Source organism: Coloeus monedula (genome assembly GCF_965178545.1).
Source record: "Coloeus monedula genome assembly, chromosome: 6".
NCBI classification, from domain to species: Eukaryota; Metazoa; Chordata; class Aves; order Passeriformes; family Corvidae; genus Coloeus; species Coloeus monedula.
The window spans coordinates 53,008,472-53,023,440 of record NC_138786.1 but is presented as its reverse complement, the minus strand read 5'-3'; the positions used below and the strand labels follow the sequence as shown (position 1 = coordinate 53,023,440).

General features: G+C 43.6%; 1 protein-coding gene across 1 annotated transcript in view; it reads right to left on the bottom strand.

Annotated features, from left to right (window-relative positions):
* Nucleotides 1-243: 243 nt before the first annotated feature.
* EVL (Enah/Vasp-like) overlaps nucleotides 244-14,969 on the bottom strand; it is a 146,961-nt gene continuing 132,235 nt past the window's right edge. Inside the window, exons 6-15 of the mRNA XM_082283920.1 lie at nucleotides 13,453-14,316; nucleotides 11,307-11,536; nucleotides 10,536-10,657; nucleotides 8,042-8,102; nucleotides 6,007-6,073; nucleotides 4,648-4,714; nucleotides 4,481-4,543; nucleotides 2,214-2,280; nucleotides 1,780-1,837; nucleotides 244-740 (exon numbers count right to left, since the gene is read on the bottom strand). Of these exons, the coding sequence (XP_082140046.1) occupies nucleotides 703-740; nucleotides 1,780-1,837; nucleotides 2,214-2,280; nucleotides 4,481-4,543; nucleotides 4,648-4,714; nucleotides 6,007-6,073; nucleotides 8,042-8,102; nucleotides 10,536-10,657; nucleotides 11,307-11,536; nucleotides 13,453-14,316 (1,637 nt within the window). The 3' untranslated portion in view covers nucleotides 244-702. The remainder of the gene's footprint in view (nucleotides 741-1,779; nucleotides 1,838-2,213; nucleotides 2,281-4,480; nucleotides 4,544-4,647; nucleotides 4,715-6,006; nucleotides 6,074-8,041; nucleotides 8,103-10,535; nucleotides 10,658-11,306; nucleotides 11,537-13,452; nucleotides 14,317-14,969) is intronic.

Genomic DNA, 14,969 nt, shown 5'->3' with positions numbered 1-14,969 from the left:
TCTCTTCCTCTGCTCTGCAATGCAGGAGGCAGAGCTGCCACCCCACAGTGAGTCTCAGTCACCTTCCTCTTATCACCAAGTGACAAAGAAGTGCAGGAGCTCAAGGGACAAATGAAACAAAGAAAGGCAGGGCCATGTGGACAATAAACAGTTTATTACCAATATGAACACAGATACTGTGATGCACCGACGTACCATTTTTTAATATTGTGATAACTCTGAGACAAAGAACTTGTTGGCTGACAACTAAACATGTCTCTTTCTTCTGGTGATGCCTCAATACATTTCTGTTGGCAAAGGATCTTCATTTACATTGCAGACTACTAGTAAAATTACTTTGAAGTCATCTATCAAAAGCAAATGGTTCACGTGTGTTCTTATCTACTACTAAAAAGAAAGGTAATACATTTAAATAAGCAAATACAAAATACAAAAAAGGCTGACAAATCCAATGTGCAGTGTCAGATGAAATCTAAAAAATCCAGAAATTTAAAATTTAATAATCTTTAGATTAAGACTTGTAAAATGAAGCAAATCCAAGGCAGCAGCAAGCTTCAAAGTGTGCTGAGTCTGCTAATAAAAAGGGTGTAAGAACAAAGACAGTGCCGGTGTCCTCTCTCACCATCTTGCATGACCTTGGTACACTTAGAAATGATCCAATCTTCCTAGCATTCTTAGTACCGTCCAAATGCTTTGCAATCATTATGTTGTACTGATTCTACTCAACTCCTGCCGTATGGCTAGAAAAGCAAACCAGAAAGTTAGTGCATAATGTTATATCCAGTGTGATGGAAAATGCTAAGTAGAGAGGCTGCAGAAAGTACACGCTGGTAAAAGGATGAGTGGAGGGTAAAAGGATGAGTAAGGGTAAGCAGTCAGCTGCTGGCTTGCAAACTGCAGTACTACTGAAAGAAGTTGCATCTGTGGTGTATGTGAATGCCTTATTTTGCATTGGAATGAACTAGGAAGGCTCTGAGGGCCAAGCTGCTGGGATGGACAAGGGTCTCTCCAACTGCAAACTGCCTCCAGGTTTTGTGAGCACACAGATCTAGGGCAAGGGGACAGGGAATGGATTCTAGCTATTTTACAGTCTCATCTTTTCCCCCTTCCCTGTGAATCTAAGGTGGGGAGTGCAGGGTGTGGACATACATCTTCATATGCCCTAATGCAGCCTTCAAATGGGAATTCTGCTGTACATTTCGGTAATGGCCCTGAAAAATACCTTCAGTTGTAAACTGCAGAGCAATTTATAACAGATACATTTGGTATAGCTGCTGTACTTTTCAATTAATTATAAAAATATGTAGCTATTTGGAAAGCTATGATTGAGTGAAGGTCTGAAATAACTCTTCAAGCGTAGGAAACCTACAGAAGATTTTTGGGAAGGATTTTCAGTTAGCTTCCTTTGTCCCCTCCTCATCCCGGACCTGTGTGGCTGGCAAGTTACAAGTGATTTCACGCTTGCTGATCGTGATAAATTGATGTGCCATGGGCTACAGGCAGGCCCTTTCTCACCCTCCCACCTGTGAGAAACACCAGCCAGCAAATTTCTCATAGGTTGGTGGTAAAAATGCTCATCAATAGCATAATAAAGGATGTAAACGCAGTGTTACGGTCAGAGCTCAGATAAGGTAGATGCTTGTTCTTCAAATGTGTATATAAATCAGAGCTGTTCAGAGAAGTCTGAAAACACCAGGGAACTCTCTGCAGTTCCTATCATCTTATCTATGGAAAATTAGTCATAAAGATGAGAAAAATAATAATTTTTCTCTTTCTTACCATCAATTATCTCCTCTTTCACTTTGTGTAACTCTCTTACAACTTCCTCCAATATTTCCTGATGAGACAAAACACAAGTCAGCTGCTCAGAATTTCCTTCTAACTGGTGGAAGAAAATGCAAGTTTAACACGGTTGTGCTTGTCCCCCACCTCCGCTGCTGGTCAGAGCCTAGCACTGCTATCAGCTATGTCTGCACTCCCAGGCACAGATGCAGAAGATGCTGGCATAATTACTTGCACATTTCTGTGCAGACATAATGATGAAATAGCAGTGAGATTGTGCTCTCTTGCTGCTCACCAGCTAGCCCTTCTCTAGGCACCTAGTTATAGAGGAAATCAGAAGACTGAACAGCCGTTTTGCTTGTACAGCGCATGCATGGGGGAAAATGGGTAGCTCGCCAATCCCTAAAAGCGCAGATGACATTTTCACTCACCTGTTTCATTCGATCAAAATCTAAGGCATCCATAGCCACATCATTGCTGCTGCTCACTGGCTTCATCCTTGAGAAATGGAAGAAAAGCATAAAAAAGCCAGTCAGTTCCTTGCAATGTGTGCTGAGCTGCACCCACCTGATGGTGTGGATGAAATCCACCCCTGAGCAGCATCACCTGTGTTCGAGTGCTGGACAGGAGAGGCTCCTTATTGTGCTGCTCAGGAGCATTTGGCAGCCAGAGAGCAGTACTGCTCCTGAATGCACAACCTGACCCTCCAAGATGCTGTAAATTTATTTTTTTTCCCCCTGGTGTTGGGAACCTCAGTGAGTTCAGACTAGGAAATGCTGAGGGGATAAAGCCTGTTGAACACTGTATTTTACTATGGCATTTGCAAGTTGCAAGCTACATGTCTGGTTTTCTCTCACAGTCTGTTTTCTGTACAGCAGCCCTATCCTGGCAACCTAGGCTTTCACGGGGTGCTAAAGTAACAGTAGATTACAGGTTAGAAAGATATTACAGGGAAAATAATAACCCACTAATCCTTTCCTTGGAAGACTTGAATGAGTCAAGTGTGGCTTGTTGATAGTGTTACGTATCACAGTAATTTTTTATTGACTCAGAAACAAAACCAGTCTGGCCCTAATGGCTAGTGTACCTGAGTGTTATCAGTCTTTCTGCTGGTATTAGTCAGTGGGCTGAGCCATGATGACATCTGATAAAATAAATTAAGGAAGCAGAAGCTGTTTGCCTTTTTCTTTTACTCAGTAACTCTAAAACATTTGAAAAACTAACCATGCTATACAAAGGCTTCAAATGACTTTGCCACCATCTTTGAGCCCAAACTGGGGGCTGGTGGAGATGCTGCTGCTCCTGAGGGTTGCTTGGTCTTGCAACCCTTTCTTGAGAAATTCTGACATGTGTCCTACCATCTTACAGCTAAGGGAGTTAAGAAAGATACAAATGCCATCAAACTGATCAGGAATGGAAACAGGTCACCAGTGAGAGCTTTAGAAACCTGCCCTGCTTCCCCCACAGAAGTCCTTCAAGCAAGCACTACTACTACTGAGCACTACTCCATGTGCTAAACTAGGAAAGCAATTTTTCCCACTGAACTCCTCCTCCTGGGATGCACTGCCATTATAGAAGATAGCTACTGAAATGTGATGGCTGCTTTAAATAGCCCATGTTTCATTCCCATTTGCAAGGAGAAGGAATGGTCTTCTATCTATTTGAAGCTCATGTATTTCCTAGAACCAACATGTTTCATTGGTTTTAGGAAAGCTGGAAAAACTATATTTTGCTATAGTAATACTGATGCATCTCTCTGAATGTTTGGGTAGAACATGTTACAGCATTTTTAACAAAGCAGCAAGTATGTGCAGATAGTTGCCATTGGCAACTTATCTCTCTCCAGACCATCAGCACTGTTGTATACCTAACAATGTAAAATAAGGGACAACCCTTCACAGTAAATACTAAACATTTGTAAGCCTGTGTTCTACCTCCTTATTCAGTTTATCCATCCATCTCAGTGTCCAGTAACACTGGGTGGTCCTGGACCAGCACTGCAAGCAAGCCTCTCTTTAGCTGTCCAACATCAAACAATCTCTGTGACTAAAAACGTGGGTACTGATCCTGAAGCTTGGCTGCTCTGACTGACAGGACTTCTGGAGTCCTGTCAGTTTCTTGGCTTTTGACACCTGCTAGTTTTTGTACCCCATATGTCTGAAAGACCTGTCTGTGGCTGGGCCTTTTTACATCTTGATTTTATTAATTTACTGCACCAAACTCCACTCTCCTTTCTTATGCACCCACTGCGGTTGCATGGGTAGAAGAATAACTCCCCTTATCCCAGCTGCAAACTATTCAGATCATGTCTGCTTTTGCTTTTTAATTTCTGCAGAGGCTGGGCAATGAAAGCTTCACCTATTGGCAGGGTCACCCCGAGTGTGCTGTAGAAAGATGTTCCAAAATGTGCCTTCCACGTGGCACAGCACTGCCAGCCCCGTATCTCTGACTCACACACATGGATGGTTTAAGTGCTGGCTCCAGTGTGATTAACATCTGTGAGGCCCAAGTGAGCAGGGAGCTGTTTCCATGGAACAAACCTCTGACATGACACCTCCACACTTTGTGCAGCGACAGACAAAGCAGATTGCAAGAGAATGAGTAAAAGACATGGCAGAGGACGAACACTAGCGCTGAATGATGGGATGAGCCAAAGGACAAGCCAAGACAGTTAAGAAGCCAGGCAGTTAGCCAGTACCTAGAAGACACGTGGGATTGTGTGGGGCTCTTAGCTTCACAGCTCTTCACCACTGATGGATTTCTACGGCAATGGAATGAAACAAGACATGAGTCGTGCGCGTGCCACAGGGACAGCATGACCATCCCGCCTGCTGGCCAGCCACAGGGACACCCCATGCAGCTCACCTAGAAAGTAATGAAGATACAGGCTTTTCAACAGAATTGCTCCTTTCCCATGGCTTCTTCCCAGAGTCTGAAAAACAAACATGAAAAGTTAGTTTATTCTTTTTGCTCTAAAAATAAAAAAATCCTGAAGTTGATTGTCTTATGCAGCTGCTTTCATTCAATGAGGATGAGTGACTTAGGAAGAACTAGGAAAATGGGATTGCTGAGTGAGTGCAGTTGCCTACATTATAGGGAAAGCATTGGCAAAAATCTGCTTAGTGATCCCTTTAATTAGGAACCACATAGTTAAACAATACTAAAAAGGAATGGAACTAGAACAGTAGGAGGAAAAGCATAAATAATTTCTATTAGGAAATACAGGGTAATTGCTGCAAGGCTTACTTTATTCAGTACAACACTTATTTAAAGTTAAGAAGTCTTAGGTTTTTTGTCTGCATAGTTGGCAGAAAATGTGAACGCATCTAAAAAAGGGCAGTAAGACCCCACTACGCAAATCTCCACAGAGAATTTATTTAATGTTGTGTATACTTCTAACTCACAGAACATTCCCAAAAGCTGTACTACGTAACCCTTGTTGCTGAAAGTGCTTACTATCATCCCAATCTCCTCCTTAAATGAACTGTTTCAGAGACTTGACAACTTTAAATGCAAGGATTTGCTTCCCTGTAAGGTCCTAAAAATCCTTTTAAAAGAATTACAGGCACTTCAAGGAAATCTCTAGATCTCGTTTACATACACCCTTCTCCTGGCTTCTTCCCCTTCCCCTGCAAAGCACACAAGTCATGGCTTTGTTCCAAAAGGAAGCTTGAATGGTTAAACAGTCATTCCCCTGGGAAAGATTTCTTTAAGCATGCGTGAAGGCCAAGACTGCTGCAGGGATGAATGTGAGTGCTTGCAGTTCATCTACTCAGATACAGTTATTTCAATTAATTGTAGGAAAAACAACTTCATCTAGGAAATCTCAGGATCAGCCTTATTGCAACAAACTATTAGATTAAGGAAGAATAGCAGTTTGAGATTGAAACCCCAGCTGTACAGATCAGGACACCTACACTACAAAAAGTAAAGTAATACAGTTTTTTCCTCTTAAAAGACTTAGGTGCATAATGTTGAAGGCACAGATCCTCAGCTACATATCTAACGAAACTGGCTGTCTTGCAATTTTCTTGATTGTGAAGCATATAAAAGTCATAACTTCTTTCTAAGTACAGTTTTTAAAACAATAGGTATCTGGGAATTTTTCTGTTAGTTACTGCTGCTGCACTCAGAAGTAGGACAATGAATCCAGAGTCTAGAGGTGGCGGAGTAGATTAGATTAAGAAGACAACTACAATGCCAGTAGTTCAACTTAAATAATACCTGATGAATTTTGCTGCTGCTGGGCAGAGCCTCGTGTACTGGTTGAAGGAGAGGTGCTAGCATCATCCTACGAAGAGAAAAAGAGGGTATTACTGAGTTTTGGAGATGAAGCACAGAGTCCTCTTCTACTCTGGAGACAGCTGCAGCATATGTAGTGCAAAAGCAAGTTTCCTCCCTGTCCAACAGGCACTGCTGCCAAGGTATGGGCTCAAGGCCATTTACACTTGAACTTTTCTCTCCCTTTAGGATGGCAAAATAAATCCTTTTTGTTTTATCTAGTATGGACACCTTTTCATGATTACACTCAATCACTCTTATCTCTATATACCAAACCAGGTGAAACCACTCTTAAGTACTGTCTGCTGTTGCCTAAATACAAACCATCCATTTCCCAAATTTAGAAACTCTCTGAGATGTGGAAAGTGAGCCATCTAAAGGAACAGTTGCTCAGATCCCAGTCTTTCACCCCAGGACAGCCACCAGTACCAGAGAGAGGAGTCTAGGTACTTACAGAATGTAACTTAATCAATCAGTACTCCTCTTAAGTAGAAGACTTCATCAGAGACTTGGATTCTTTTATCTCGGATTTATGTGTGACAGATCATAAACCATTCATCCATATATCTGACATGACAATATTATCTAGCAACGCTCAAAACATGCTCAGGCAAAGCATCAGCTCTGCATAGTAAAATGGAATTGCACCCAGTTTCAAAAAGGATACCCTGAACACGAAATGTACTCAAGACACAAACTAACTTTTCTGAACAGTTTGGTGCTATTGAAAAGTTTGTTTGGGGATATAAACCAATGTAGAGTTTCAAGGAGAGAGAAGAAGGGACAGAAAGATGAGGCTGAAAAGTTAGAAGCTAAATAGTGCCTTCCATCTTCAAGTGTATGGTTCAAAACCAGCTTTGGGGCAAGATTAAGAGCAATGGTTGCACAGCGGGTTCAACAGGCAAATTCCATGCTTGAAGCATCCCTCGAGGAACGTGCAAAAAATAGCTGCTTTTCTCCCTGAACAGTGAAAAGTGCTTATTCCTGCTCTTGCCACAAACCTTTCTGCCTGGGGCAAAACCAAAATTTTTAAAATGGATTTCCTACTGATCAGCTTTGTCTTTGGAGAAAACATCTCTACACAGGCAATATGAGGCCCACAGGATGCTTTATGATCTTGCAGCCATGGCAGAAAGCCTTCACGAGGGTACTGGCTAGCAACAGGAATGCTGAATGAGCAGCAGCCTGGAAAAGCACCACATGGGAAAGGACACAGTGCAAATCCTCTCCTCCCCTGAAACAGGAAAGGTCTTCCATGCATACCAGTTCAACTGGTAAAAAAGTGTTTTCATCTGCATGTTGAACTAAAAATTGCTGCATCAAGATCAGTCTACAGACTGAGTCAAATAACACCTCTCACATAATCGCTTTTGTGGAACAGAAATGAGTCAAAGTTTCCCAAAGTTATCCAAATTCTATCTCAATTTAGTGTAGGTATCATGAACACATAATTTGACTTTTGCATGGTCTAATGGTTAATACACCATTTCCCCCTCTTTACCCAGACATGTTCTCTGTGCACTCTGGGGTCTGAAGTGAGCTGATTCTTGCTTTGCATGGAGCCTGGCAATCCAAAGTTACACTGCAGGGCTCATAGTCCACTTCAGCTTATCTGAAGCCTCAAATATAAAATAAGAAACATGAACTTTATCTCAAACTAACTTGCCAGAAGGTTCAATGCACCTTCTTACAGGGCAAGAATCTCCTGTTCCCTACAACATTGGGATCAGACCATGAAGCAGAGCCCATTAACCTGGTTTAGATAATACCTCCCCTACGAATAAAGTAGCTATTCTTGTTTATAGGGTGCTGTTCCCAGGAAAGGTGGGAGCAGCTACATTCAGCTTTGGACTGAATGTGCACATCTGTTCCTGGATCAGCACTGCTTGTTATTGCCTGCCAGACACAGTGAATGAGCACAGGGCTTTGGCCCACAAGGAATCTGCAAGAGCACATCAGGAAGGAGTGTCTCACTTACGTTTTGGCTTTCCTCTTCCTTTTTGTCAGCTGGCTTGTCTGACTGCGACGCTGCTTTCCTCCTTTGCAAAGGAATAGGAGATAGGGCATTAGCCAAACTGGATGATGAAAAGAAAACAAATTCTTGATTTTTAAACCCTGTTTTGGTTCTAAACAGTACTCCAGTGGGCCAGGTGCTGAAGCTCTAGACATCCAATTTCCCATTTGAGACCATTAGGAGAACTGCAGCTCAAGCCTCAACGTGGACTTCGGTTGTGCTGAACTTTACTTTTACCCACCTGTGAACACCACCCTTAGCAGATGTTTTTTAAAACACCAATTTGACAAGTTTTTCATTTAGTCTTGGTTCTGAAAATTCAACTCACAGAAAAAAAAAAAATCTCAGGAAGCACTAAGAAAGATTTCTGAGAAAAGCCTCACTGGATACACAACTTGAAGGATTTGATGAAAATTTGACAAAAACCCAAACAAACTGAGCAGTATGTGTCTGTAGGACACAGTGCTCTGTGAGAATTATTTCCTGATATTCAACTGCATTAATAATTTTATTAGATCAGTAATATTTTTTGAAGTCTTTTCCTAATATTTACTTGATTCTTCTAACAAAAAAAAAAGGAGTTGTAATTATTACAAATCTAAGGGAGGGAAATATTTGCCAGAGTGAGAGACTAGTGTTAGATTTATGTCCTGCAACAAACTTAACTCGGCTGGGAATGATGGTGGTTTGTGGGTTCATTCTTCTGCTTGCACTTTAGTGCTGAGGCAAAGGGCTGCTCTCACAGGGCCCACTGAATCTAGAGAGTGGCATTTTATAGCACCTGAGCTCTCAGAAATGTTTTCCTCCATTACTTACTGAGCATTAGACATACTACCTGTTTCTGAGCATGGGGTTTACTGCACAGAAAAGGGCCCCTGAGATCCCATGCTCATAACTCTGATTTCTGTTATTGAACATGCTCAATTAAAAAAAAAAAAAACAACAATTTTTTTTTTACCTCCTGGTAATAGTAGGTAAGTAAGGCAGGTAAGAACAACCTGAAACACACTGCCAGGTTCCTCCTTTCCCTATGTCATCACATCACATAAAAAGAAATTTGCAGCCAAAAGAAATCCTCTCAGTATCAGCTTAACAGCCCAGACTGCACACTTGAATGGCATTTGTGTATTTCCAGCTACTTCCATGGCTCTGTGAAGAAAAATTTAGGGGACCATTCTGTTGCTATCAACTCCCTTGGAAAAGATTTGGAGCTCAGTTATTTTCAGAGTAGAGGCAGCACAATGCTCATGGCAGTGCAAGTGCTTTTCTTAAGATACCTGGGGAATTCGATCCTTAGTACATGAAGACAGATCCTCCTGCCAAAAGCCATACTGGAGTACACTTTAGACTAGAACACACAAGTGTGCAGATTTTCTATATCCAAACATATAAGATGTCCATTCAGCTTGCTTGCTTGAACAGAGCTAGTTACCCCAGCATCTAGTCACCAAACCTTACTTTGCTTGCAGACAACTTCCAGTTAGGGAAGGTCACTCTTGATACAGAGCAGGCCAAGAACTAATAAAAAACTATTAAGAGCTGGCAAGCTATTTTAATTCTGAAAAGAAAGAAAGTTGTCTATTTGCTATTTTATACTGCTGGGAACCTTTTACAGTGTTGTGTATTTATTTAATACTTTTCAAAGGATTACATCCACAGTCCATGTTCAGAATTTCTTCTGAAATGAACAGGACACGGCAGAGAGTTGGAATCAGATCTTTTGAGCTGGGAACTGTCTTTATACTAAGATAATATTATTTAAAAACTCCATCTCTGTGCACCCTACAATTGTACTTACCCTTTGTTATTTTATTCATCCTTTTCTTTCACTATGAATAAGTTTAAAAAATTTAGATCTAAAAATACAGCATCTTACTCTAGGGAACTTGGGAGTTTGAAAGAACATTACTGATGGAATCAGGGGAAAAGAGAAAAAAATCAGAAAAATCAACTGCCTTTTAGCAGCTGGTAGCTCGATAATCACAATTTGCTTCAGTGGAGAATAACTTGGCTAGTCTGTCTGAAACACACTGAAAACCAATAACAGTTTATCTGCCAAGGTGTTGTCCTTTTATTACACCTGTGTTTATATTTTTGGGCTCAACATCCTGACTGTGCTGCGTAAAGAATGATTTGCCTAAGTTCCTTTCATTGTTTACTCTTACTCAAAACAGTAACTTTGAAAACAGATCCGGTAAAATGGCTAAAGCCCAGAGGATGTATTTACCACCAACTTTGAAGGTACTAAGCTGCAGGATCTGCTGCAGCAGCTACGCCCTGCCAGGTATCATTGCTGCAACACCTTCTGCATTAAAGTCAGGCAACAGTGGCGACCAACATCTAAGCAGGACCTATCCAATTGCAAAGAAGCACCTGCTACCAACCACAAAAATGACAGCACCTTGTTCCACAGTTTGCTGCAGACCTCATGGGGCTTACTTGAGGTGTCAGTACAAACCTTTTTGCCAGTAATTTATTCATTTCTTCCATTAGTCCTCCTCCGCCTCCTCCGCTACTTGTTCGATTGGCATCGCTCTTAGAGACCCCACTGGGGCTGGACCCTCCTGAACCATCTTCTGGCTTAAGAGAGAAATAATGATTGGAATTAATGAAAGGTTTGCTTTACAACCCCGCCCTTAATGACTAGTTTTCCCAAGTGTTAGGAACAGCAATCACAATCACAGCCCAAAAGCAGAGATAGGATGTGTTCTGCCTTGGGAAGAAGACCCACATGGATGTTACTAAAACCAAGACAGATCTGGGTGACGCAAATATATGGGCAAATGATTAAAAACCCAGAGTGCTGCTTGTTCATAATTATGTTTATGCATGGTTAAGCAACCCTTACCTAAGTGGACAGCTACTGACATGAGGCCTCAAAAGTGTACACTGGTTTTTTAAGTATAGTGTAGTTTTAACCCCTTAAAACAAGTGAAAACACTAATACGTAGTACAATGGTGGACTATGTCGAAGAAATGAAATCCTGGCAATGTGAGAAGTCACAGCCATTTTCTAACTAATATGCTCTGAAGAGCATAAACTCTACCCAACATTTCCTGCTCAGCTTTATTTGCACTGCAAACTCACATTTAAAAGTTCACCCAATGGTCAGCTGAAGCGTGTTTCACCATGTTTCACGCTGGGTTTGCAGACCATTACACCAAGCTGTGCCAGGCTTTCCCGCAGCAGAGAAGAGCCCATCGGGGAGTCCCAGCGCCACCTCCTTACCCGTTGAACTCTCCTTAGTTTGGCACCAGCCAGAGCTGCTGCGAGCCCTGACACTGACCCATCTTCAGCGCCAGCCCCTTGGCCGGCGCCGGCTGGCAGTGGGGGCGGTGGGGGGGGCGCGGCTCCCATGGGTGGTGGAGGGACTGGGGGGGGTGGCGGAGGTGGGGGCCCCCCAGATGAAGCAGGGATCACAGCAGCACCACTGGGGTGGCCAGGTGGAAGTGCTGGGCCTGAAATGCAGAGAACAGGAATTAGATGTGAAGCATGATCTCCTCCAGCTCACAGATAAGGTCATGTTCCCACTCCCAATGCCACGGCCTGACTCCAGGACAAGTGGTCAATGCAAGGAAGCACCCTGCACGTGGAAGAATGGGAAGAGGTGGTTGTATCACTGGTCAGTCAGCTACAGTTGTGCCCTCCTGTGAGACCCTGTCACTGCCGAGCAGTCTTCTCCCTCCTCCCTGGCTGGGCTAGTATTTCATTCTCTGTCAGAATCAGAACACAATGCTTCCCAATTCATAAGTGGCATATTTTTCTGCTTCCCCCACAGCCCTCTATATGGAGATAATAAACTCCATGGACTTTGGTTAACATCAGCTTTCCAGGAGAATTGTGGGCTACAGGGACACATCCTTCTTTCTGTCATGCAGAAGGTGTGTGGCCTCAGCCAGTTTTGCAGAATAACCAGGGGACACTCCAGCTCAAGTACCCTGAGGTTCAGCAAAGCTCCTCGCAGCAGCAGCAGCCTGCTGGAAGGGCTGACAGTGGTAACTCCATTGCAGTGTTTCACCTGTCTGTAACAGGTCAGCTGAACAAATACATCTCCCCTAGGGTATTTCCCTGTGTACATCATGTCAGAACAGGCTGCTCCTGGTACACATTCACAGGTTCAGTTGTTCAGTAAGTGTCACTTTGAAAGACAGGTGAGTTTTGACTGAGAAACATTTGGAAACCATGTTAACATTAACAGCCTGTTTCTCTTCTTATCTAGGTTTTCTTATAATACTGCCTTATTTCTGTGGTTTCTTCTGCCATTATTTCACACTCCCAATTCCATTCATGAAATGAACCATAGCTGCTATTAGAAATACTTTAAACATTTCAAGCCCTCTTTCACTCATGAACATAATAGCTAGTAATTCATTGTGGGTACATTTAATTGTAATTGCAAAACTACACCCACCTAATTAGAGGCCAGCCTCAGGCAAAAATTGAACTGAGTCAAAATAATGGACTGATGTGAGTTTAAAATAACTTTATTGAACTAAGTGGATTTCAAGGACTTACATCAGCTGAAGGACTGAGCCTCCAGTGGTTGCAGTAATACTTTTAGCAGAAAGTAAAAGGGAATGTCTTAGTTTTCTTCTTTTTCTAGGCACACCACTTTAGCATTAAATGTGGTTATAAACATAGAGCCAAGTCACAAAACATATGCTCTGAATTGCAAATAGGCATTGCTTGCAATCGTTCTCACTCCGCAGGCTTTAGATAGGCATGAGGAATCAAGACCATATGCAAAGTGGCCAGACCCAAGCCCTTGATCTACCTTCAATGAGAAAAGTTTGCTAGAATAGTTACAGTGACAAGCCCACAACTATAAATGCAGTGAATACCAGGAAGAGAGTTTCTTGAATTAAATAAATTGCACAACCACAGGGGATTCTGGGTATCTTAGACAAAATCCATATTCTATGTTTCACTGGTAACAGAAATACCACTTAACAAAAAGAGTAAAAATCACCATCTCTACCAATATTCCTACACAGACAAGAAACCTACCACAGACCTGGCCTCCAGCTTCAGAAGAGCCCATCCACTATGTTTGGACCAGCTGAAAATAGGTTCTATATGAAGCTCTTTGAAACAATTTGACTCTGCCAAATGACAAAAATCTTGGTCTGGGATAATACAGTAGGAATATGCATTGCAACAACCCATCTACAGGGTCTGTAATTCTTACTTTTTGCCTGGTCTGGAGTGATTTTGGTATTTTTGCACCCCAGTGTCAGAAATCACATACAACAGGGGTAGCTTTGGGGCTCTCAGCCCTTTTTCTATCGGTCAGGGGCAGTGCCAGCCAGGCTTTTTGAATAGCTGACAGCTGAGGCTTTACACAGGTTGCAACTCAATCACAATCAGTACTTACTCAAGTGGGCAATGGCTGATGATGTCATGTAAGGAGGGATCCTCCTGGGCATAGCCACCTCAGACACAGCAGCGTGAGGGGGAGGCAATGGAAGACAGTGTGACATGGGCTGACACCACTGCTGTGCAGGACAGGATGACAGATGGCAGGATGGGGAGGGAGCCTGGCCAGAGGAGCTGGGGGGGCTGGCGATGGTGGGCAGCGGGGAGCAGGGTGCAGCTCCTAGGTGTGGAAAGAAGGACCCATCCACACTTTTCACCTGGGTTCCAGGGGGACCTAAAGCAATTTGTTCTTCAGGATGGCCATTCAGGGGTACATTTGCTGAGGTCTCCCACCCTGCTTTATCTGTGGGTGCCTCGGCCCTGTCAGGTGGGACAGGAATCACGGGCAGGATGGTGGGACCACGTGGCTGCAGGACGTCACCCTTCTGCAGAGATGGTGCATTTGTGGCAGAGGGAGCAGAAGACTGAGGAGAGCAGGAAAGAGAAGAGCCCCTGAGAGGCTGGCGAGAGGGAAAGGGAGAATGGGAAGGATGGAGAGGTGGTGGAGACAGCGAGGTTCGCCTGATGCCTGGCATGACAGTCCTGCTGTTTGGGCAGGGTGGAGGGGAGGAACCTGGGGCTGTTGGCAGCTCAGAGACCGAGTGCCTGTGCAGGAATTGTGGGGGCTCTCTGGCTCTCTGCTGGGATAGGAAAGGGGACTGACTAGTGACCTCAGGGGCAATGGGTGCTGAAGAGACAGCGCTGGCTTGAGGTAATGGGGGGAGCACAACACCAGAGGCAGGAGCACTGCAGTTACTAGGTATGGGAGAAGGAGACTGGGGAAGACAGGGGGGAGAGCATATGCTTGGTTGAAGAGTGGAAACTAAAAGAACAGAAAAGACAAATGAAAAGAATAAGGTGGGTACGCAGGAAGGAACGAAACCAAGGCAAAGTGGAACAGAGGAAAAGGAACCATGAAGTAAACGCAAACAGAAACTCAAACAAAGCAAAGAGGAGATGGTGCAGGCACCAGCTTGGGGATTTCCAGCCCTCAGCAGATCCAGAGGGGTGTGTAGAGCAGAACCCTGGCAGTACGGGATGGGCTGCATGCTCTGGTGCCAGTGAGGCTCCTCCAAGCCCCACGTGAATCTGAGTCAGGAGCACGAGCATCACCTTTGCACCAGGGACGGGTGCAAGTGACATGCTGAACACAGAGGTGGCCACCCTATAGGCAGAGAGGGAGCAGCCAGCACCCCCTAGGAGCCACGACCCACTCCTTGTGTATGCCAAAGCAGGATTTTGGCTAAGTTCCCTATACAGAACAGCACACTAATCTCTGCTGAAACAAGAGTTCAACTCTTTCTGTCACTGAAGGCATGTGTCTATGTCTGAGCTGGTTTCTAGTCAAAAACTAAGAAGTTTAACAGCTGAGGAAAAACATTTCACTTATGTCGCCAGATTAACTGAAAAAAACTTGCCCCAAACCAAAGCCCAAACACAAGATGGCCATCTTGGCTTGCTTGCTCTGCTGCCTTT